The 22247-nt window shown below is 38.1% G+C and overlaps 1 protein-coding gene and 1 pseudogene across 2 annotated transcripts in view; both read left to right on the top strand.

The window, feature by feature from the left end:
- The window catches only part of LOC146457035 (uncharacterized), a 17294-nt pseudogene extending 10142 nt beyond the window's left edge, over positions 1–7152 (top strand). Inside the window, exons 8-11 of the transcript XR_014858634.1 lie at positions 1–137; positions 1032–1448; positions 1902–2039; positions 6548–7152. The exon at positions 1–137 is cut by the window's left edge and continues 283 nt beyond it. The product of XR_014858634.1 is annotated as an uncharacterized LOC146457035 (transcript). The remainder of the gene's footprint in view (positions 138–1031; positions 1449–1901; positions 2040–6547) is intronic.
- Positions 7153–8260: 1108 nt separating this feature from the next.
- LOC146457036 (uncharacterized) lies at positions 8261–18788 on the top strand. The gene is made up of 6 exons (XM_085092412.1): positions 8261–8427; positions 11083–11148; positions 11997–12302; positions 13689–13925; positions 15007–15117; positions 17408–18788. The coding sequence occupies exons 1-6, from the start codon at positions 8281–8283 to the stop codon at positions 17495–17497; spliced, it is 957 nt and encodes a 318-aa protein (XP_084948538.1). The 5' UTR covers positions 8261–8280; the 3' UTR covers positions 17498–18788.
- Positions 18789–22247: the final 3459 nt, after the last annotated feature.

A 22247-nucleotide genomic window follows, 5' to 3' on the forward strand; every position in this document is an offset into this window, starting at 1 on the left:
GAAAACAGGACAGCCAGGCTTGACGGAAGTGGGAAAATGTGGAAGCATAAAAAACGAACAATGGACCAACCTGCCTTGCAATGCCGAGTCTGACGTGTCCAAAGCTCCAGTTATTCTTTGTCAGAGGCCTATCCGGAGTAAGCTTTGGTTAAATAGTATTAAGTTATTTTATTTACCTTTTTATTTCTTTATGTGTTTACTTGTTTATTCAGTTATTTATTTATATTTTATCACCTCTCTCCCTCCCAGACGGCTAGCGGCTAGCGTGCTGCAATCAAAGAATATGAGCCTTCAGCAAGCAATTTTGGAAGAAGAAACCCCACCAGAAACCAGAACCACTCTCCCCCCCCCCCCCCCCCCACATGACTTCTTTTCCACCTCCCCTGCAAAACTGACAACAAACTATCTGAGTTAACCCAAAATTACAGGGACTTTTCTCTCTCGGGAATGTCAAAGATTTGTCGGAGATCAAAAAGAAAAAAAAGAGAAAAAAAAAACGAATACTCACGGGAAAGCACAGGCGGAGTGTGTTGACGTTGCGCCCCAAAAAGCGGTAACGTAGCAAAACCCCGGGGTTGCTTTGACAACCCCGAGGTAAAACGCCTTGCGTGTGGATGTACTTCTGTCAGGGTATCTATGCATCACTAGCATTTTTATTTGTGAATTTCTCAACCTTCCTAATTTTTCAGTAAAGATTAGGGGGCTGGAGGTTCTAAAAAATGTTTAATAAAGGAGGGCTCCGCCACAAGGTTCATCTCATTACCGTTTCACATAACAACGTTTGCTAACTTGGTACTCTTTTCACAAACAGAAAGTAAAAGATGATAACTTTTACGTATACTTCAAAGATGAAAAGCCAAGAGTAAAAATGAAGCGGTATCACCCACCTCACCTTGTTTCAGTTCCCGGTAGCAACAGTAATCATTGTGTCTTTATTTTCTGCTAACAAATTCTGGTCAGGTTTTTTTTTTTCTTTCACCCTTTCTAATACTTGGATTTAATGGCTACCCTTTTAAATTGGCTTTGTTCAGAGCCCACAGTCTGGTACACTTTTGGCCACTGGCAGTACTACGTCGATGATACTACCACCTTTCGATGGATTGATGCTCGAGATGTCTGCACGATCGAGAACGAGGGAAACCTCGCTGTAATCAGGACAGCCGAGGAGAACAAGTTCATTTGGAACCTGATATCCAGGCAGCCTACAGTTGCAGAGTTTGGTGCATGGCTTGGTTTTCAGCGCAAAAGTGATTTAAAGCTCTATTGGATTGACGACACTCCCCTGGAAGGGAGGTATTCCGATTGGAAATCAGGCCAACCAGACAACGCAGGGCATGGGGAAAACTGTGGTAACATAGTGCAAGGGGGAAAATGGAATGACTTGCGCTGTGATTCTTACAAGGACGTTTACAGAAGCCCAGTTGTCCTTTGCCAGAGGCCTATACCGTGTATGCTGATATCATTTTTTACTTATTTCATTAGTTTTTTCCTTCCCCTCCATTTCTCTGCGAGTAATAAAGCTATGAGATTGAAACCTGCAAGTAAATCACACGGTGTAATGGCCGTGCCACAAATCGGACATCTTGAGGTTGTATTTTCTTTGGGGTTTTAAAAATTCTATCTAGAAAAGGAAAAAATACAATTTATTCGCTGGCTAGCCTAATCGTCAAAACGGTCCAAAACATGCGTTATATGGAGCTAATGTAGTCGATTAATTAACACCACGATATTCACGATTTTAACCCATAGAAACAATTTACACCTTTTTTTTCCTCTTTGCAGTCGTTCGTGTAGATATTATGAGCCACCAACTCGAAACCAACTGGACCATTTATCGTTCTCTAGTAAATAGATAACAAGTTCCATTGGGTATGTTCCATTAACATTTCTGTTTGATTCAGCTTCTAAGTGCCCGGTTAAGAATCCCAAGAACAGAACCAACTGTGGATTTGCTGGAATTACCGAGGAGCAATGCAAAGCGAAAGGGTGTTGCTTTGACGATACTGTGCCTCAAGTTGCGTGGTGTTTTAAACCCAAAGGTAATTTTAGCTTTACACAGTTTCAACCAATAGCACAGGAACACACCGCTAAACTAAGATAAACTACAACACGACACACCGCTATACTGAGATAAAGTACAATACAACAAATGCATGCTATACTGAGATAAACGGCAATACAACACACTGCTATACTGAGATAAAGTACAATACAACACATGCTATACTGAGATAAAATACAATTATACAACACATGCTATACTGAGATAAACTGCAATACAACACACCGCTATACTAAGATAAACTGCAATACAACACTCCGCTATACTAACTGTACTAAGATAAAGTACAATACAACACATGCTATACTGAGATAAACTGCAATACAACACACCGCTATACTAAGATAAACTGCAATACAACACATGCTATACTGAGATAAACTGCAATACAACACACTGCTTTACTAAGATAAAGTACAATACAACACATGCTATACTGAGATAAAGTATCTCTATGCCTATGCCTATTGTTTTGGGGACATTTACTTACTGCACGGCAAAAGTTATAGATCTGTAATATTAGCGGTGATGCGTAAACTGATTGACTGTCATTGGTCCAAATTTACGCGCGCCGTGCTCCGCAGGGAATACCGCTTAGCTCATTAACTTGTCAGGTCGGAGCTTAAAGACAATGGCCACATAAGCTATTGTTCATTCTATTGTTTCCTAATATCGCACCTTTGCAGTATGGCTGAATAAGTGCGCACCGGCAGCAAGTGTATTAACGTTCAATAGTATAACAGATCGAATTTTTTGAAAGACTGTTTGGCCTACTTTATACTAATTGTGAATAAGGCAAGTCTTACCTTCCACCAAACCCACGGCAACAAATGTGGCACCTTCGCAGGCATTCGAACCTACGAAAACTTAAATGTCGATTTTCAAATAAAGTGAATATACTTGTCGCGCCTGAATCTTGAGTAGCTTATGCTCGAAAAAACTCGCGCGCGCGTGCCTTTTCTTTGTTGCGAAAAAAGAGAAGCTTTAAATAGAACATTCGCGCTCGCGACCAGATTCCTCTAATTGTAGGCGAAGGAAAGGATGGTCGAACAAATTGGCCGGTTTCCCGCAAACGTTCCTCCACAATGATTTCCATATACCTTCTCCGTTCAGTTGAAAATCGTAAGCAGAGTTTATAACATTAACGTATGGCGGCACGATGTGGATTAACAACGGACGGAGTGGGTTTTCGAAGAGCTCTGAAAAGGGCTCCCGATCACTATTGTATTTTTTGGTCGCGCACGCTGTCATCTTTGTTTTCAGTCCGTAGATCGTGAGTAAAACAGCTGATGCATATGGCAATTTTAAAATTCGTGGTAGTTAAGAATATTTTTTTCATGCAGAGTGGTTTTCAACAATAGGCATTGTTTCATTTGACATGTATTGTTATTCATGTCTGGGCTGAAAACAATAGCTCACCAGCTCTGAACGCGCCATTTTCAAATAAGACTACGACCAACAATTTTCAAACTGAAAAACATAAAGGTTCCTCGTGACCAATTTTCGAAATTAAAACGGATTCTTTTCAAGGAAAGACTCGTCTACCATTTGCCGTGCGTGAAAGTCTAGTAGGTACATTAGTTTTCCCAAAACTGTTCTCCAAAATGACTGTCTATACGAAAATTTGCAAAATTTACTGTATATTCAAGTGGAAAACCATAAAACTTCTACTTTCTCAATTTCATTCTTTTTTAGTCCAAATTGTAGCCTAATCCTTGATTTTCAAGAAGCCGTGCGTGAACATTGAGATTAGCACTTCTGAGACTCGGGAAAGTGAATTTTGTGACCTCTAGTTGCCTACTTTTGGCCCATTCTTCTCTAATTTATAGCTCTTCAAAGCGCGATCGCATTCGAATTTGCCGCTTCAGCGGCTATGAATTATTCATGATGTCCAGGCATTCTGCGCGATGTGAATTATACAACACATGCTACACTGAGATAAACTGCAATACAACACACTGCTATTCTGAGATAACGTACAATACAACACATGCTATACTGAGATAAAGTACAATTATACAACACATGTTATACTGAGATAAACTGCAATACAACACACCGCTATACTAAGATAAACTGCAATACAACACACCGCTATACTAAGATAAAGTACAATACAACACGCCGCTATACTGAGATAAACTGCAATACAACACACCGCTATACTAAGATAAAGTACAATACAACACACCGCTATACTGAGATAAAATGCAATACGACACACCGCTATACTAAGATAAAGTACAATACAACACACCGCTATACTGAGATAAACTGCAATACAACACACCGCTATACTAACTGTACTAAGATAACGTACAATACAACACATGCTATACTGAGATAAACTGCAATACAACACACAGCCTGTTACACACTGCTTTACTAAGATAAAGTACAATACATCACATGCTATACTGAGATAAAGTACAATTATACAACACATGCTACACTGAGATAAACTGCAATACAACACACTGCTATTCTGAGATAACGTACAATACAACACATGCTATACTGAGATAGAGTACAATTATACAACACATGCTATACTGAGATAAACTGCAATACAACACACCGCTATACTAAGATAAACTGCAATACAACACACCGCTATACTAAGATAAAGTACAATACAACACATGCTATACTGAGATAAACTGCAATAGAGTGTGTGCACGGCGGGCATGTTGGAGGACTAAAGCAATAGAAGATGTTTGCATAAAAATAGAATATATTTCCCAAAGGAAAATCATTGTATTGTTTTGGTCCTCCAACATGGCCGTCGTGCACACACTCTATACAACACACTGCTTTACTAAGATAAAGTACGATACAACACATGCTATACTAAGATAAACTGCAATACAACACACTGCTATACTAAGATAAAGTACAATACAACACATGCTATACTGAGATAAACTGCAATACGACATAAGCCCAAAATATGCCAGCCTTCGTCCAAGCCCGAGTAACTAAAGTTTACCCGTTTAGCTGAAAAACAGGACTACTGGTAGCAAGCATATTAGACCAGGCAGCAACTGCACTGGGAAGACTTTTTCCCTCATTAGACTTAATGATGTCGTCAGGAAAACTTTGCTTAAGGAAGCCAAACAAAACGCTAGGGCTAATGAATTTCTTCTCAGCTAAGAGCGCGCCGAATCCAAAGCGAGTTCGCTGTGCCGTGTATAAACGTTTGAGAGAGAATGGGGCTAGCTGGGCAAAACAATTAAATGAGTCTACATCGGGTAGTTTCGGGGAGGGGGGGGGGGGGTCAGGAGAAAAATAGCTTTTGTCTTTAAAATGACTGCTGGTGACTCTTGTATCGTACATCGCTAAATTTAATGGGAAATAAAAAAAAATAAAAAAAAAACAAGTTATATGTTAAGAAAAGTTAACAAAGATCATAGATTTCTGAGGGTATGTTCTTTTAAATTCAGACAGACATATATACATTGTATAATGAGATAATGATGAGATTTATCTGCAGTACTAAAGACATGCCATTTGTAACCGAACAATCTCCTCAGAAATATCATCAACACTCAACAGGAATTACGATCATGAGGCTGGAAAACGCAATTTCTTAAGGAACATCAACTTGTTAGAAAGCGCTTATCAAAAATATTGTTGTTTGATGGCAAAGAAATGTGGTGTCCTTTCTTATCAAAATGAAGGGCTTATTTGCACGTGCTAATTTGCACCCCAAACATGTTCGAAAAATTACTTAGAATCAAGAGAGGATGAAGGGGTACCTCTTCATCCTCTCTTTTTAGAATTAGTGGAAAGTAGATTAAACCTAGCTATACAGCTGTTTCGACAAAGGTTGTCCAAAAAGCGTAAAAGCGTACGCGACAGTGCCGAAAGGTAGCCGGGGAAATACTTAATAAAATTTCAATAAAAACTCAGAATCTATATTGCCCGCCATTGCAAGTCTGTTGTACGGTCTAGGCATCATGGATTCTGAGCTTTTATTGAAATTTAGTGGGTATTTCCCAGACTACCATTCGGCATTGTCGCGTACGCTCTTACGCTTTTTCGGACAACCTTTGTCGAAACAGCTGTATACTGAACATTACATTATTAAAACTAAGTAGCAATACAATAAATGGCATTTCGATTTAGATTTACAGTAAAGATCTTGTTTAATAGTGCAAAATGCGTTGGTACGTAACCAAAAGATCTCGGTGTCCTTAAAATGAAGAAGTTTTCATAGATTTTCTGTGCTGCCGCGTTAAAGTTTTCCCAACTTCAGAAAAACTGGCACCCTTGGGGCACACCAAAATCTTGCTTTCCTTTCATCTATTGAATTTCATATTAGATTTCGGGTTTAAATTTTACTTTGATTTTGCCAGATAATTTCGCTTCTTTTACGTTTAAGACTCTTTTAATAGTGATACAAACGTTTCAAAACTTCGATGCTGCAGTGCTTAATAGATTTCAGAAATTAGACCTTTTCGAAATGGTTTTGTCTTTTTGTAGTGGTAGCACCACCAGTTTGGCATACCTACAGCGGCAGCCAATATTTCATTGATGATACTCCCACAATCCGTTGGGAAGACGCTCGGAATGTTTGCCTGAACATGGGAGCAGACCTGCCTATAATCACATCAGACGAACAGAACAACTTCATTTGGGAACTGTCATTAAAGCAGGAGACAGTCACGGAGTTTGGTGTGTGGATTGGGCTTTTCCGAAAGGCTGACGACAAGTTCTACTGGGTTGATGGCAAGCCGTATTTCTCGGGAGTGCTTCACCTTTGGAGATTCAACAACCCAGACAACCACAACGGGATGGAGGACTGTGTCCATATCACGCACGGAGGATGGAATGATTTTTACTGTGATGCTAATCGCGATATTCTGAAAGCTCCAGTTGTTGTTTGCCAGAAGAAAATCTGAGAAGGTTGCTTCTGTTAAAACCAAATCTGACTTGCATTCTGGTAGTATGTAAGTTAAAAGTGACTGCGTCCAAGTATCTTTAGTTATAACTTGTACTCATGTGCTGTCTTATTAGTCTTTGATTGGCAGTCAACTTATGTTGTAAGTTAAGGTTGATGTGAGTCAGTAATAAAAGTGGTGTTGGGAGTTAAATGTCTCGTCACTTAATTAGTTATTCTTGACAATATTAATTTCCATGGCTAAACGTGTTTTAATATTACTGGGGATAATTACATATTTACTCCGGAAAAATATAATCGGAAAGTTTTACTTGAGGTAATTCCATTTTTACACGGTCAAGGAAAACATGAAAGGTTTATTTGCGATGATTACTTAGAAAATTGGAAAATGTTTCTTGGGATAACTTCAGGAAAATGGGATAGTTTTACTTGAGATAATTACCTAATATTTACCTGGAGAAAATGGGAATATTTTGCTTGGGATAATTACATATTTACTCTGGCAAAATGGTTTAGTACTTCTCTGGTTACAACAGTTGCCACTTTTTTCTCGTTTTTCATTTCAATATTTCTCCAATCCTATATTACATAAGGCATACGTTGTAATTTTACGAACTACCCAAATATATGGAAAGAAAAAAAGCATTTGAAGTTTCTCTATTACAGTGCTCCTTAGCCAAATTTTCTAATGAAATGTCGAATTTTGACAGCGAGTTGATCGCTGGTTGTATAATTATGTACACTCAGTTGTCGACCAGGGCTGAGTTGCTCGAAGCATGGTTAGCGCTAACCATTTGTTAAGAGGTATTAAAACCTATAGGTTGTTATGGTATTTAACCCGGGTTAGCGCTAACCATGCTTCGAGCAACTGGGCCCAGGGCCTCTTAACCAATGGTTAGCGCTAACCATGCTTCGAGCAACTCAACCCAGGGTTGTATGGGACGTGGCCGACTTTGAACCACTAGCTTTTAACTCCGCTCAAATTTATCGGATTTTAACACCGGATATGTACATGTCTTTCATAATTATTGTCTTAAAATTATTTCTATGAAATATAAAGAGCAGATCTGGGTGGAAAGGCTGTAAACAAAATGTAAAAACTTAACACAAACCCATTTAACCAAAAGGAACAAATCAACATTCTTTTCGGGTTGTTTTTGTTTTCAAAGTTTTCAACTCCTCTGAGAATAATTATAAAACAAAGACAATGAGCTAAATCAAAATAACAAAACAATCCATTCAGCATGGTGCCAGATTGTGACGCCATTATGCAAATCTGTTAGTCGTAGCTTTTCTGCATGTTGTGTGAGTAATCATGGTGTATCGGGCTTCTGCTCTCCGAGGTTTAGCCATCGCGCAGATGGTGTTTGGTTGTTTAATGTTCATATTCGGTATTGGATGCTTAGTTGCTGTAAACAACTGGACTTCGTATGTTGGCTTTGGAATCTGGTTCGGCATTTGGGTAAGGTTTATATAGTGTCTGAGCTTCAAGGATTTATTACTTTAAAACACTTAATAGTACTCTGTGGTTGAATGCACTGCTACCGCTGAACACGTTTTGAAATGGCAAATAAATTCACATTTAGAGTGGGAATATAGATAAAATTTGAAACGAAAGTTTGTGTTTCCGTAAATTATGAAGCTGAAGGTTTTTCGTGCCATAATTCCTGCTCTCAAACTCCCCTGAATATGGTCGTGCGTCACCGGCCCAACGGCCCATGACGGTGGATATCTGTTCGAAAGGCTTAATTACCTCAGAATTTCGCATCTAGTTTTAAAGAAAATATATATTTTTCTTCGGCAAAATGTTAGCGCAAAATTTAGTTAAACCTCAGAGCTAATTTCTTTCGTTTTCGGAGGGGCAAATATCGTTAAAAATGCGAAACAAGTTCAGCTGGCATTTTCGTGAAGCCAGCTACAGCTAGTAACTATGGGGATTAAACTTCCGAGGCAACTTAAGGATCTGGGAAAACCGTAGACATTATTTGAAGTGTTTTGCCTTATGCCTCCTTGGATGTTCCTGAACATTTTCAGGTTTTGATTACAAACACAATAATTATCTGATTTATAGTTAACCCTTGTTATGCTGATTTTAATACCATGGATACAAATCAACAAAATAATTCTTTGGTTTGTCCTGAAAAATATACAACAAGTCCTAACAATCTGCATATCAAATAAAGGCGTAATATATTTTCTTACTTATTATTCACATTCTAGATCTCATTTAGGGGACCCTGACTGAAAAATTGGCCAGCAAAGCAGAAAAAGATGGGAAAATTATACTGCGCAATTAGGAACGATAGAAAGCTACCATAACCGAACGGATTTTTGCGTAATCAGTGTGGAGTTGTACGACAATTTTGCCAATAAACGAGAAAACCGTCGAACTTCATCGGATTTTTGGAATAAGAGTCATAGCTCTCGCAGCTATATAAGTTGTTGCCCGACGATCATCTCGATTCGTTGAAATTTTCTGGTTGTTTTGGCAATCGAAGACATGCAAAAAAATTAAAAAAAATGATGGGAGTAAAATTCAATAGAGTGAACATAATTAAATACTTACGTAGAAGCCTTATCTCTCATTTTGAATGCGTACTTCAACACTCAATGAGGTCTTCTGATTCAATCCTCTCTGTTCTTGTCTCTCACTATTGCTAAAGATAACCCCCAGTTACAGTATTATAGTCAGAAATTACAGTTAACATTTCAAAGCTTTTGCGTTTGCCATTAGGATGGTTTTAGGGAAGAAACTTCGTCTGAAACGCTTAGATCTGCTTTAGAAAGATATCCAAGTGTTAGAATTTCAAACGATATAGTCATGGGCGCATGCCCTGATCTGTGAAGATATTTCGAGAGTATGCCACCTTTTAGTTCCTTCGTGATCTGCATACAGAGTTCATTGCGCCTGTCACTGTCTATTTTAAGGATTTTAGAAGAAGATAAGATGAAGATTATTTTTAATCTAGGACAATTCATCAGCTATTGATAGGAGTCTCCGATGTCCATTATTCTCAGAGCGGTAGCTGGGGGTCTCTCCAAAGAAACACACATAGCTCTTTACACTTTTTAGCATAGATCTTCATCAGGTTCATCGAAGCCCAGAAGCCTACAGTTTCTAACGTACAATTATATTACATTGAGCTCGTTGCCAAAATCATCAAAAAGGCTATCAATTAATTTACCCCAGTTCTCATTGGACAAAGAAGGTCACGTGGTGCAAATTGGGAGGACAGTAATCAGGCGATAACGAACGGCCAATTTTTTATTTCTACAAGACAAAAATAAATTAAGGAAGTCAGTTTAATCTAATTAATTACAGGGTAAAAAAAATACAAGTCATGCCTTAACAATAATTGGCAGTTGTCTGTTATTACAACAATGCACGTGTGACTTGATCAAAGGAATATAGAAAAAATAAATCCCTTTCTGGTAAATTGGGTGTTTATACTCTCGGCTGACAAATTCTGCTCAAATTTCCTCAGTTGCCCATGAAGCTTTGCTGCTCGCTGACTGTTGTTGTTGTTGTTGTTGGTTCTTTTAGCGCATAATGTCTTATCCTTGGTCATAAGCAGCCGATTAACCAGCAAAATGAAGGGTTTTATTTGCTTAATAGACAATGGTGGTTAACCCAATCAATCGTCCGTCCCACTGATTGTCTATTAATAACCGCCAAGTGACCAGCAGGTCGAAGCAGGCTTGTGTAGCTACATAAGATAATGCACACCCAGATTCAATGGCATGTACACAGTAATCTTCTGAGTAAGAAAAAAATGCACTCTATCAAGCAGTCAGTTGTCAAAGTCTCAAAAATTACTTCCCTTAATTACTGCCATACTGACTGTAGGATCGTGCCGGCTGTTTTATTAGTCCATTTTTGTATTATGTTTACGGTTCTTTGTATTTTTTTTTTTAACCAGGTAAGTGATTTTGTAAGCGCATTTGTACATAAATACATTAAGCGAAATAAAATAACAATTTTATTGTGTTTGACATGTATCCTCTTCAACCTGCATAAAGCGGTCTCTTATCCAATCCATGAGGGTGACCACTTTTAAAATACAGATTCGACTGTAATTTAATTTCTCATTTAACACTGATTTTTATCTATCTGTAGGTTCTCGTTACAGGAATTTTAGGCCATCAGGGTGCAAAGGACAATTCAAAGCCCAACGACTGTCTGGTAAGATTTTTACTTAGGAATAAACAGAAATGACAGCACTTGCCTCCCGCCGTTGTTGCTCGGGTTCAATTCCCGGACTCGGTGTTATATGTGGGTTGAGTTTGTTGTTGGTTCACGTACTTGCTCCGAGAGGGTTTTCTAAGATTACTCAGGTTTCTCCCTCTCCTCGAAAACCAGCAATTCCAAATTCTAACTCGATCTGGAGAGTGTCCCCATACCGTAAAGTATATCTGATCATCTCGTCATGGAAAAATGCGCTATACAAATTTACATCATTTTTTGATATAATTTACTCATTCAGGCAAATCTACGAAGAATAGCACCAGAGAAGTGCTATTGACGTTGTTTGTTTCAGAGACTTTTTCTGGGGCGAGTGTTCTTAAGTATAGTTTGAAAAGGCAGGACGAATTGAACTGCCAATGATATCGAGATTTCCTAGCTTATTTCGAGGTTCCGTTCCCTACTATGGAGATATTTTTATTCATTATATAAATTTGGCCTCTGTTTACGTTAAATTGTTTAAAATACAATCTTATTTCAAATTTCGCTGGAAAACATGGAAATAATATTTCCCTGTCAGACAAAATGGTATTTGATTAATGCCTATATTTGCTTTTGATTTTACTGGCACTGTCATATTAGTTTTCATGACGTAATAATGTTGTATAATTGGTTCAAGCAAAAGATCGTGTGACATAATAATCCAAAATGGCGACGAGCGGGAAATTTTAAAAGCGAAAATAGGCGATATCCATCATATATATCTCATTGTGGGGGTTGCAGAATCGTAGTAGTTCAAGTCTTGGATTAAAAATTAATTAATCTAGTTTTTCTTTTTGTGTCAACAGATTGGATGTTTTATGGGATTCTCCATCTTTGGATGTGTAATCTCTGGGATCATGTTCATCTGCTATTGCGTTGCTCTAGCATATTTCAACAGCGTACTCACTTGCAAGGATTTAATTTTTAATTATAACAGTTATTATAATGAGTACACTTATTGTTTCTCAAGCTCAATGAGGCGCAAGGCTGCAGTTGGTGCTGGTCTAGGTTCCTGCCTGCTGATTCTTGCCATTGTGGAGTTTTTTGTTGCACTTGTGTCATCCATCTACTGCTGCAATGCTGTCTGTTGTGGAGCACCTGCTGTAGGCTCTGTAAGTTGCAAGGCTATTATTTTGATTTTCTTCTTCCCTATAGTGCCACCAAAGTCAAAATTCCGTAAATCTGTTTGATTTAGCCTTTTAATATTTGTACCATTCTCTCACAAATTACTTAGACAATCCCCTTGTCCAGCATCAAACAAAATTTTAACTGTACTCAAGTGTACTCAAGACCTGTTATTCCATATTTTAATAAAAGAGGATGATTATGTTGGCATTCCTGCTCTTATCTCTGAGTTTTCAAAACTGAAAGTTACCACAGCAATTTATATTTCTTTTTCTTCATATGTTCACTTATTTTGTTTTCTTTCATTTTTTTTTTAATGTTTGTATGGCTCACTAACAAATTGTATATAGATTTCTGTAAAATGTAATCAATTCTTATAAATTAGTCTTCTCACTACCCGCCTAGATTAGCTCTAAGCTACTTGCGGGTTAGTGTTGTCGTTAATTGTATATTAACATTTTTGAATAAACTTGAACTTGAACTTGAACTTGAGAACAAATAAATAAAAAAATAAATAAATAAATAAAAAAACAAATACATTTCAGTTATTCTAGCTTTTGTTGTTTGCTCTCTCAAGCTTGTCACCTCCGCCGTTGGGATCAGTCTGCCGTTAATATTTTCTATTTGAACTTGAGAACTTGTTAAGCATTTAAAAAAAATATTGGCTGATGGGGGTGGGGGGGTTCTCTCTGTCTCAACCAAAATTATGGGTTCATCTCATCTCTCTGGAGAGCTAGGATTTCAAAAAAATTACAATTACGCTATACTGCATAGGAAAGTGGTTCTCGGTGGCTTTTATACCGATGATCACACTTAAGGATTTCATCCACTGACTCAAAAAGTAGAATTACTTTGTACAGCATATGTGACAAACAGCACGACAGGAAACTACCCCGCATTAGCTGTCACATGAAGTGCCACGCTTTAGAATTCATCTACAGGCACAAAAGTTAGAACCACCTCTACAACATAATAAACAGTAAATGACCAGTACTTTTTATTTAAATGGTCGCCCTACTCAAAAGTATGAAGCACCTTGTGCAGTGCAACAATAAACACCACAACAAAGTACTGTGCTCACTAGCGTTCATTTCATTGGTCATACTTTAAGATTTCTTGCAGATTAAATATTACAGACAGATAATTCAATGTTATACCTTACTTGGCCACGGAAAATCCTTTTAGGAGACAGCCAATAAGCTGTATTGTAGATAAGAGCTGAGTGAATAATCAGTGTATATTCATGTATATTGGTTGTGTTTAGTTACTTTATTCCAGCGCAGAACCAATCAACGACAACTGACCAGTTAATTATATTGATCAATTAACTATTACTAATCTTTAAAAATTGTTTATATTTTATTATAATACAGATTACAACCAATCAACAAGTGGTGTTCACGCAAGCCCAGACGCAACCCCAAACTGTTTCCGTAAATGACGAAACTCGTGTGGTTTTCACGCAAGCCCAGACCCAACCCCAAACTGTTTCCTTAAATGATGAAACGCGTGTGGTGATTCTTCAGCAGCCGTCTCAGCCTGCTGTAGCAAGAGTGTCTCAAGGCTATACAATCCCTGGACAGCTGCCGACCGTGTATATTCCTCCACAGGTTATAGTGCTGAAAAATACAAACTTCTCTTTCAAGAGCGCTGAAATCGTTTATTCATGACTGAAAGGCAATCAGCATATGCAACACAACACATTACATACTGCTCTGAAGCTTTCGTTTAAGACATTGCAATCCACAGACTCGTTCACAATTCAAAATCATTTTCCACGGTAAAGTGAAAACGCCACGGAGAAGTATAGCTCGTTCGCGTCAACTCAGTTCTTACATTTGCAAAGGACACGTTTTGGATATCCTAAACAAAAACAACTTGTGACTTTTATTCTTGGAAGTGGTTTAACCTCTAAACATTCACTACAAATATACATTGTTTTTACACTTCCCAAAGTTTGTGTCGATGTCAAAAAATTACTTGCATGGTCTAAAATAGCTTGTAAAAATTGTTTCTGTTCAGTCATGTCTTAGAGCATCTCGTGAATACATTTTCAAGGGACTTTTAACGAATGCTTAATCACTGATGTTTATTTTAAGCAGTGATTGAAAAAAAATTTAAAGCAATGAATCAAGCATGAGGAGAGTATTTCAACTGATTTCCCAACACCGAGAAGTTGGTTGAAAAAATAAGGCGCAGCCGAGTTTTTTAAGCCAACGTCCAGAGGTGTTTGGAAATCGGATGAAGCACTTTTTCGAGTGTTTTATGTAACTTCTCTAGCCATAAATAAATTCTGGGAGAAGTAAATGAAAAAATTCACCAAATGTTATGATAATGAAGATCACTAGTTCAAAACCTAGCCTGCAGAATAGGGAGAAAAATATTTTATTTTTTCGCGCCCCTGCGGCCCCCGTGACTAGCGCTCCACGCTGGCCTTGTACATGCCTCCGCTCGCCTTAAAAACGCAAAAAAAATAGCGTCTGTTCTGCAGGCTATTCCAAACCTCCTTCGTGGTAGCGATTGCTTTTGCTTTCTTTTCGTGAATTAATAATAAGTTTAAGAAGCGCCATTCCAAATCATTTGGGCTAATTTTACAGGATTGGCTTGCTTTTTCATTGTGATGAGGGTAGTGCAAAAAGCATGTGAACTTTTTCAAACTCATTAATAATTCCAGTTGTTTCCCTTTCTCAGACCATGCAGATACACCAGCAAGTTCACCAGTCACCCTACTGGGCCGTGCCTTATGGATCAAATCCAGTGCCGCCTGCTTATCAAAGTATGGCGCCCCCAGTGCATCCCCAGGTAAGCTATGAGCACATTTACTTTAATTCAAGCACACCTTCTAATCCACGATACAGAAAAAACATGGCCGCTGTTCATTTTACCACAGTAACTTGCGAACTTAACACCGCAAATACGCACATAGAAAGCCATAGTTTTTGCGAAATTCATCCTTGTACTAACAACATTGTGTATGCTACGTTTGACGTTTTTGGAACTTTTCTGTGCCGGTTTATATAATTATAAGAGTTTCGGGGGTTTCATACGCTAAGAATTTTCCGCTTAAGCTTTAGATATACATTTGAAGATAAAAATAAGCGCTAAAAGTGAACGGCGGTTTGGTGTCATCGCCCCATTATTAGGAAGCTTAAGCAACGACGACGGCGACGGCAACGAAAACGCCGCAAAACAATAGATTTAATGAGCTAAAACAATCGCTCTGCACGTGCGTTTTACATTTTAGTACATTTCTTTGCCGTCCTCTGCAAAATAACAACGTGAAATGACCACATTTAAGGTTTTGTGGAGAACGTGAACGCACGGCGGTGAATTTTTCATTTTCTTTCTTAACTTGAATGCCACTCCTATAAATTTGATTCCTGGATAGTTCGCCATTTTTGTAAAAGTTGAGCGATCGATCGAGTTGAAATAGTCGCGAAGAAGCACAAATGAAATAGAGATATATTATCAGGTGACGTTTTCGTTGCCGTTGCCGTCGTCGTTGCTAAAGCGGTTGTGATAACTAAAATGAACTCAAAATGCTGACAAAGTTGCCCAGCTGCAAGAGTGGAGTAAACTGAACCAAATGTAGATTACTGAAAAATACATGTAAACTTAAATTCTACAGCGTTAAGAATACGACAATTAAACTTGGCTTGTCTAGAGTACATCATGTCTAAAACTCTATTGATTTCCACAACGTGGAATGGTAGAAATTACGTCATTAGTTCTGCATATACGCCATCTAAGTTTTTTCCAATTTTTTTTAAACCGCAAATAAATGTCCACAATCAGTCGCAAATAATCAATACCAATGAGAAACGCCAAAATGTTGTTGTCAGTTGATATGAAAATAAAATAGCAAAACTAAGAAGGTATAGCTTTCAAAATATTGCTGTAATGAAATAATCAAGTATACCATATTTTTTCGAGATGAATTCCACCCAAAATTCCCAAAATTTGATGGTGTTGTTAACAGAAAGAGAATTAATGAATCTTCACTTTTTGCTATGAAAAAGCCTTGTATACGAAATTGTTGCGAAACACAGGGCGGTGGCTCCTAATACAGTGTTGTTTTTATACTATTTTTGTCTATCTGGGAAAGACCGAGTAGATTTAATCAACGACTATTGCAATCCGAAAGGAAGATTCGGGGTTAACATGCATATTTCAGAGATAATTAAGCAACAAGAATCCTTAAAAGCTTTAAAATGCAAAGCATTGTGTTGAATTTTTCTCCAAATGGAACCTTAATTATGACTGAAAAAAGGTTGGCTGCCCCAAAGTTTCTTTTTATAGATTTCTATAACCCCTGCTAAGAGCTGCGTTTCCGCATAGTCTGCACGAAAAATTGGATTTGCTCTTTTTTTGATTCGTATCAAAGATGAGGTCAAATATAATAACATTTTTGACAACACATTTGATGTGCATCAAAAATACATCAAATATGTGACGCCTTAATTTGCATATACCTTTGACTCGAATCAAAAGTGAGTTCAAATGTATTAACAACTTTGACCCTACCTTTGACGCGCGTCAAATTGAAATCAAACAACTTTGACTCTGCCTATGACGCGCATCAAAGGTGGATCAAATATGTGATATCTTTACAAATATCTTTGATTCGAATCAAATTTGACTCCACCTTTGACGCGCGTGAATCAAATGCGGCCTTTGTCACCTGTGATTCGAATCAAAGGTAATCAAAGGCGGCCTTTGACAGTCTTTGACCACACATTTAATGTGCGAAAAGGCGTTTTTTCGTGTTAAAGCATTTCTGAATTACCAGGCACCATCCTTAAGAAATCATTATCTCTCGGACCATCCGAGATGCGCAGAAACTATGCGCAGTAGCAAAAGAGACGCCGTCCTTAAAAAGCAGGTGAACGGAAACTTCTGTTCACATGCTCATTGCCATGATGCACTCCACAAGAGTGCCGGTACCCGCCCGTGAATTGTGGAGGTATAAAACTCAATCGCCAGTCAGTCGCCCAGAAAGTTATGTTAGACAAGATTGGAGTTGTCACCAGCTCACATAGCTGATGATCGTTCCCTGGTCGCAATAGTATTTATTCACCTTTTTTTTTTACAGCCAGCAATCCAGGAGCAACAAAGGCCACCACCTTACACAAATATACAGCCAGGGAATGTCCCACCGCCGCCGGCGTTTGCTCCCGAGTAATGCCTGGGATAATGAACGTGTGAAAACAGAACTACTCAGAATGAGTGAATAGCATTGAGCTTGTTTTGGTTTGCCTGTGTTAATACATGTGTAAATAATAAGTTTCTCCACTCGAGTCACTCAGAAAAAAAAAATTCCAATTGGCACGTTTTGGGAGGATAATTTGAGAATTTTTTAGTCTCATTTCATCTAATTTACCATCCTTAGTTTATCAGTTAATAATGATGATGGTAATGATGTTGATGGTCAAATGATAATGACAGTAATTTTTAGTTCTGTAATATATTGTTTCCTGGATTTTTAATTCTGGTCGTTAGTTGTAAATAGTACGAGGGAATTCATAGCATAATGCTTTTAATGATGTTCTTCGAATTTCGCCACTAGAAGAGGAATTGCCGTTGGCTATGCTCTGCGTGATACTAAGATAAATTTATTATGAACAAATTGATTGATTGATTGATTGATTGTCGATCTATGGGATAAAGGGTTAGTTTGTGAAGAAACTTCAGCGCTGCGTTGTTTGCCGTTTTATCAACCGTTGCTAAGGTAATTTAGCCACCAAGAGATTTAAGTACTCACGTTTCGAGCGTTACTCCTTCGTCAGAGCGGATGTGATCGTGACTTGTGACCTGATTGGTTTGTAGTGAACTGAAAGAAACGTAACTGAGTTTCTTTGAGCCTCGTTATGAAAGCAAGGCTGAGTGCAAAGCTTTTCGCATGAAAATACCTTTTTTTTTCATGAGAATGAAAACGAGTTTTAATAACAAAATCTTTGCACACAGCTACGCTTTCAGAAATGGCATAGTCACTGTGAAAGCCTATTACAATTTGATTTATCTTAAAATACTGTCTCGTTTGAAAATTAAGAAGATATTCTTCCTTGGTAAAATTTAGTGTTCATTGTAAATTCGTGAGGTATTTTTATCTGTTTTATTATTATTAAAGGCAGTGTAAACTTCTGGATGCCCAGATCCTAAGCAAACGATGGTTAAGCGGCAAACCGTAGCCAAACCAACAAAGTTGTACTGTAAAATAAACTACGCCATCGCGTGTGTATAAGTTGTGTAAGAACACCAAGAGAATCGAGCCTCAACTAAGATTCTCATAAATTATTGTCATAAACCTTGCACAAATATCAATCAATGACAAAACACTGTGAAGCTGCTGAAAGTCGCTCAACTCCGTCCATTAAACCAAACATTCGTTTCCACTCCTCACCGTCTCCTTCCTTTATAAATAGTTTGTTCTGTGTGTGTTTATAGTTATTAAAGGAGTCAAAAGTGACCATGTACTTGTACAAGTGTCATTTTTTATAACATGCAACGCTGCAAAGGAGTTTTCCGCTTTAGTTTATAACAGAGATCACTATTTTTGACACGTGGAGGGCATCCGCCCAGCGAATTATTAGAACCTGGGGGTGTTAGTTTCAGCATTTCTCACAATCTGATCCATGTTCAACAGTTTCATGTACTCCTGAAATTAATTGAGTTTTATTTCTGAGTAAAATTTAATAAACAAACCCTTTAACCTCCTATACCTCCTATGGCGGGAAAATTTGAGAGGAAATAATTTTAATAGGCACGGCTGAAGATGGGTTCATGTTGTGCACAGATTTAACCAGGAGGGTAGTGTGTGGCCAAAGTAGGGTTAGGGTTAGACACACTCTACTGCCATCGATTGGTACGTACTGGAATGGTTTCTTGGGTTCTTCGCAACATCTTTGCTGTGCCCAACAAACAAGTTTTCTGAAGCAAAGCTACTTGTCCCATGTTACTTAGCGTTAAAGATGGTCGCCCGCGTTTATGACCAGGAACTATTTTCATGATAGCGTCATTTGACTACAACTACCAGAATTCATTTTGTTTTCCTTTTCACATTCAAATTTTGTAATCCCAGTGGAGAGCAAAGAACAATAGCTCTAATTAACATGAGAAAACAAAAAACTGAAGGATTCTGGTAGTTGTAGTCAAATGACGCCATAGTGAAAATTTCCTATTGTCCAGTTTATGTCGTTCTGTTCTACGTGTAGTCTACGGTAAATGTTCTGTTCTACGATATATGTCCTGTAGGTTGACATTATCGGCAAGTACGAAGAGGGAGCGTGTTTTTGTATGCGGTTTGTGGTTTGATGGAGTTATGTATCGGGCAAATCAAAGCTCTGACCTCCTGACCCTTTTGCCTTTCCAGGGGTAGGAAATTTGATAATCATAGTCTTCCGAGGAGAGGGGAGGGGATGGAATTTGTTTTTCGTGCTTCGATTTGACCGTTACATAAGCAGCAATATTTATTTTACTGAAGGATATTTGAGGAGCTATGAGTGTCCATACTGGAGACAAGCCTTTTGAATGCAAACAGTGTGGCAAGTGTTTTAGTGAAGGAGGAAGTGCAAGACGGCATGCTAGACTCCATACTGGAGAGAAACCTTTTGAATGCAATCAGTGTGGCAAGCAGTTTAGTCAAGCCCAGTATCTAAGGAAGCACGAAAGAGTTCATTCTGGAGCCGGAAGCCTTATGGATGCACAGTGTGTGAAAGTCTTTCAAGCAGTTGCACAGTTTAAAAAAGCACAGGAGATCCGGCAACTGCGTTAAAAAATACATCTGCTGGATTTGTCAAGAAGAACTTTAGAGCGAGGCTCTACTTAATTCAGGCGAAAATTGTGAAAATCATATGATCATTAACTGATTGCTTTTGCATTTAAGTGTACATATAATGTTTAATGTTCAGGTTGCTTTAAAATATGTTTGTTTGTGTTCTGCATGCAGAACAATGGTGATAATATTACTACTGATCTGCAGTGCTTTCATTTTCAGCACTTGCCTCCATGGTCTACAACGGATTTAAAGTCTCAAAAAGAGTGTTTGAAGAATTGGTTCTTTAATGAATATTGAATATTGGAGGGCAAAATTTTTCATCGATCAAAATATTTTTTGACGTACTGATATTTTTTTTTTTTCAAACGATTTCTGCGTGTATCCCTCTTAAACAGAGCCTAACTTAAAATTGCCGGTCACTTCAAGAAAATCATTCTCAAACTGATCTGAAATAATTTACAGGTGGGCACAAATAAAGTAAATTGAAGTTACCTCACAGCAATCTAAAAGAAATCCTTAAAGTACCTTAAAGAAATCCTTGCCATTGTTTCAGCCATCGGAACCTGCTAAAAGAATGCGCATTCGAGAAATAAACAAATCTTTAATAATTCTTTTATATGTTTTCAATTGACCGCCATCTTGAAACCTCACTCTCCCCAAACATACCGACTTTCACAATCATTTTAATCGACATTCGACGTTAAGTAGGCGATTAAAAAACGCGTAATACGCTTCTCTGAACAAAGCTCATTCTTCACAACAGTTTCCCTGAATAAAAAAACGACGCACAGCGCCACAATTGCCTTCCAAAGTTTCCCTTTATTTTCCTCAAGATTAATTAGTGTTTTAATTACATTCTTATATGCTGGTAAAATTCGTTTAGTTTGTTCTTTAGTTTGACCGGCTTTCTTCCAAAGTCGGTCGAAATTCCTCTTGCAAAATAAAGCATGCAGTTTATTGTGCTGAGTTTCCATGATGATAATATTGCTATATTTCTAGACAAGGACTTCATCGGACGGACTAACATTTTTTTTTTCCGTTGACTGAAAAAAGAACACTTCATTCACGCCGATTAACGCTAATCCACGATTGAAAATAAACTGAGGTATTTATCTTGCAGTGTACAGCTGTGGGCAAAAATCAGAAAACCAAACAACTGAGAGAAATTGGGCCTATTCCTTTTTTGTTATAAATCAATGACTTACCGAATTGCTTGCAGTTTTCACAGACTAGGATGTACGCTGACGAGAACAGCTTGACGTTTGCTAGTACTGACGTTAACCATTTAAATGGCCTTAATTATGATCGAAGCAAAGTGTACAATTGGTTATCAGCCAACAAGCTTACTTCAAACCTAGCGTTGGAGGGATACTGCTTTATCATAAGGCTTGTGCTTATGTCGTCCCTGTTCTCAACACTGGTGAACTGAAAACGGCGACATAACATGACATAAGCAAAACCATACTGAAACGCAAGCAGGTATTCTCACTTGCTTAATAGATAATGTAATAGGAAATTTAAGAAACCACAACGGCAACGCCAATTGAAAACGTCGCTTGAAAATATAACTTGCACTACTTTGCGATTATTCCAATTAGTTTAACTTCTACAATATATATGGCCGAACTAGCAATTAAGTAACAGAACTGGTGGAAATGGCGTTCAAGTGGAGTCAGAGAATAAAAAAAATTACCGTCATGTGTTCACGTTCTCCACCAAACTTTGAGTTTGGTTTTTTCACGTTCTTGTTTGGCCGAGCAAGGTGGAGAAATGTACCAAAATTTAAAACGCACGAGACGTTCTTGTTGCCGTCGCCGTAGTACAGAGAAGATGGCTATAATTAGATCTGTAAGTAAACAGCGGGAATTGTTACAGTGATCTGTTCCAAAATGTTATACAAAGTTTCCTCCGCGGTTGAGAGAATTGTTTGTGTTTTAGTTAAAACAGTTATGATGTCTCTCATGCAGTTCATGCATCTCATTAGCCGAGGAGATCGAGAAAAGCGCGCGTGGGGTCTTGGGATATTGTTGAAATAAGAACATACTCAAAACGCGAGCACACTCAAAATGAGAACACGCTCAAAATGAGAGCACTCTCGAAATGGGGACGGACTCAAAATGGGAACTGGCTGGCTGAAAATGAGAGTTCACTCTGACTG

Source organism: Pavona decussata, unplaced genomic scaffold (assembly GCF_977016875.1).
Source record: "Pavona decussata unplaced genomic scaffold, jaPavDecu1.1 SCAFFOLD_249, whole genome shotgun sequence".
NCBI classification, from domain to species: domain Eukaryota; kingdom Metazoa; phylum Cnidaria; class Anthozoa; order Scleractinia; family Agariciidae; genus Pavona; species Pavona decussata.

Bases quoted from the DNA above. Each gene is read 5' to 3' on its own strand.
- LOC146457036 (XM_085092412.1), top strand. From the start codon at position 8,281: ATGGTGTATCGGGCTTCTGCTCTCCGAGGTTTAGCCATCGCGCAGATG. The intron at 11,149-11,996 runs GTAAGATTTTTA...TTGTGTCAACAG, and splicing joins CAAAGCCCAACGACTGTCTG to ATTGGATGTTTTATGGGATT. The intron at 13,926-15,006 runs GTTATAGTGCTG...TCCCTTTCTCAG, and splicing joins CCGTGTATATTCCTCCACAG to ACCATGCAGATACACCAGCA.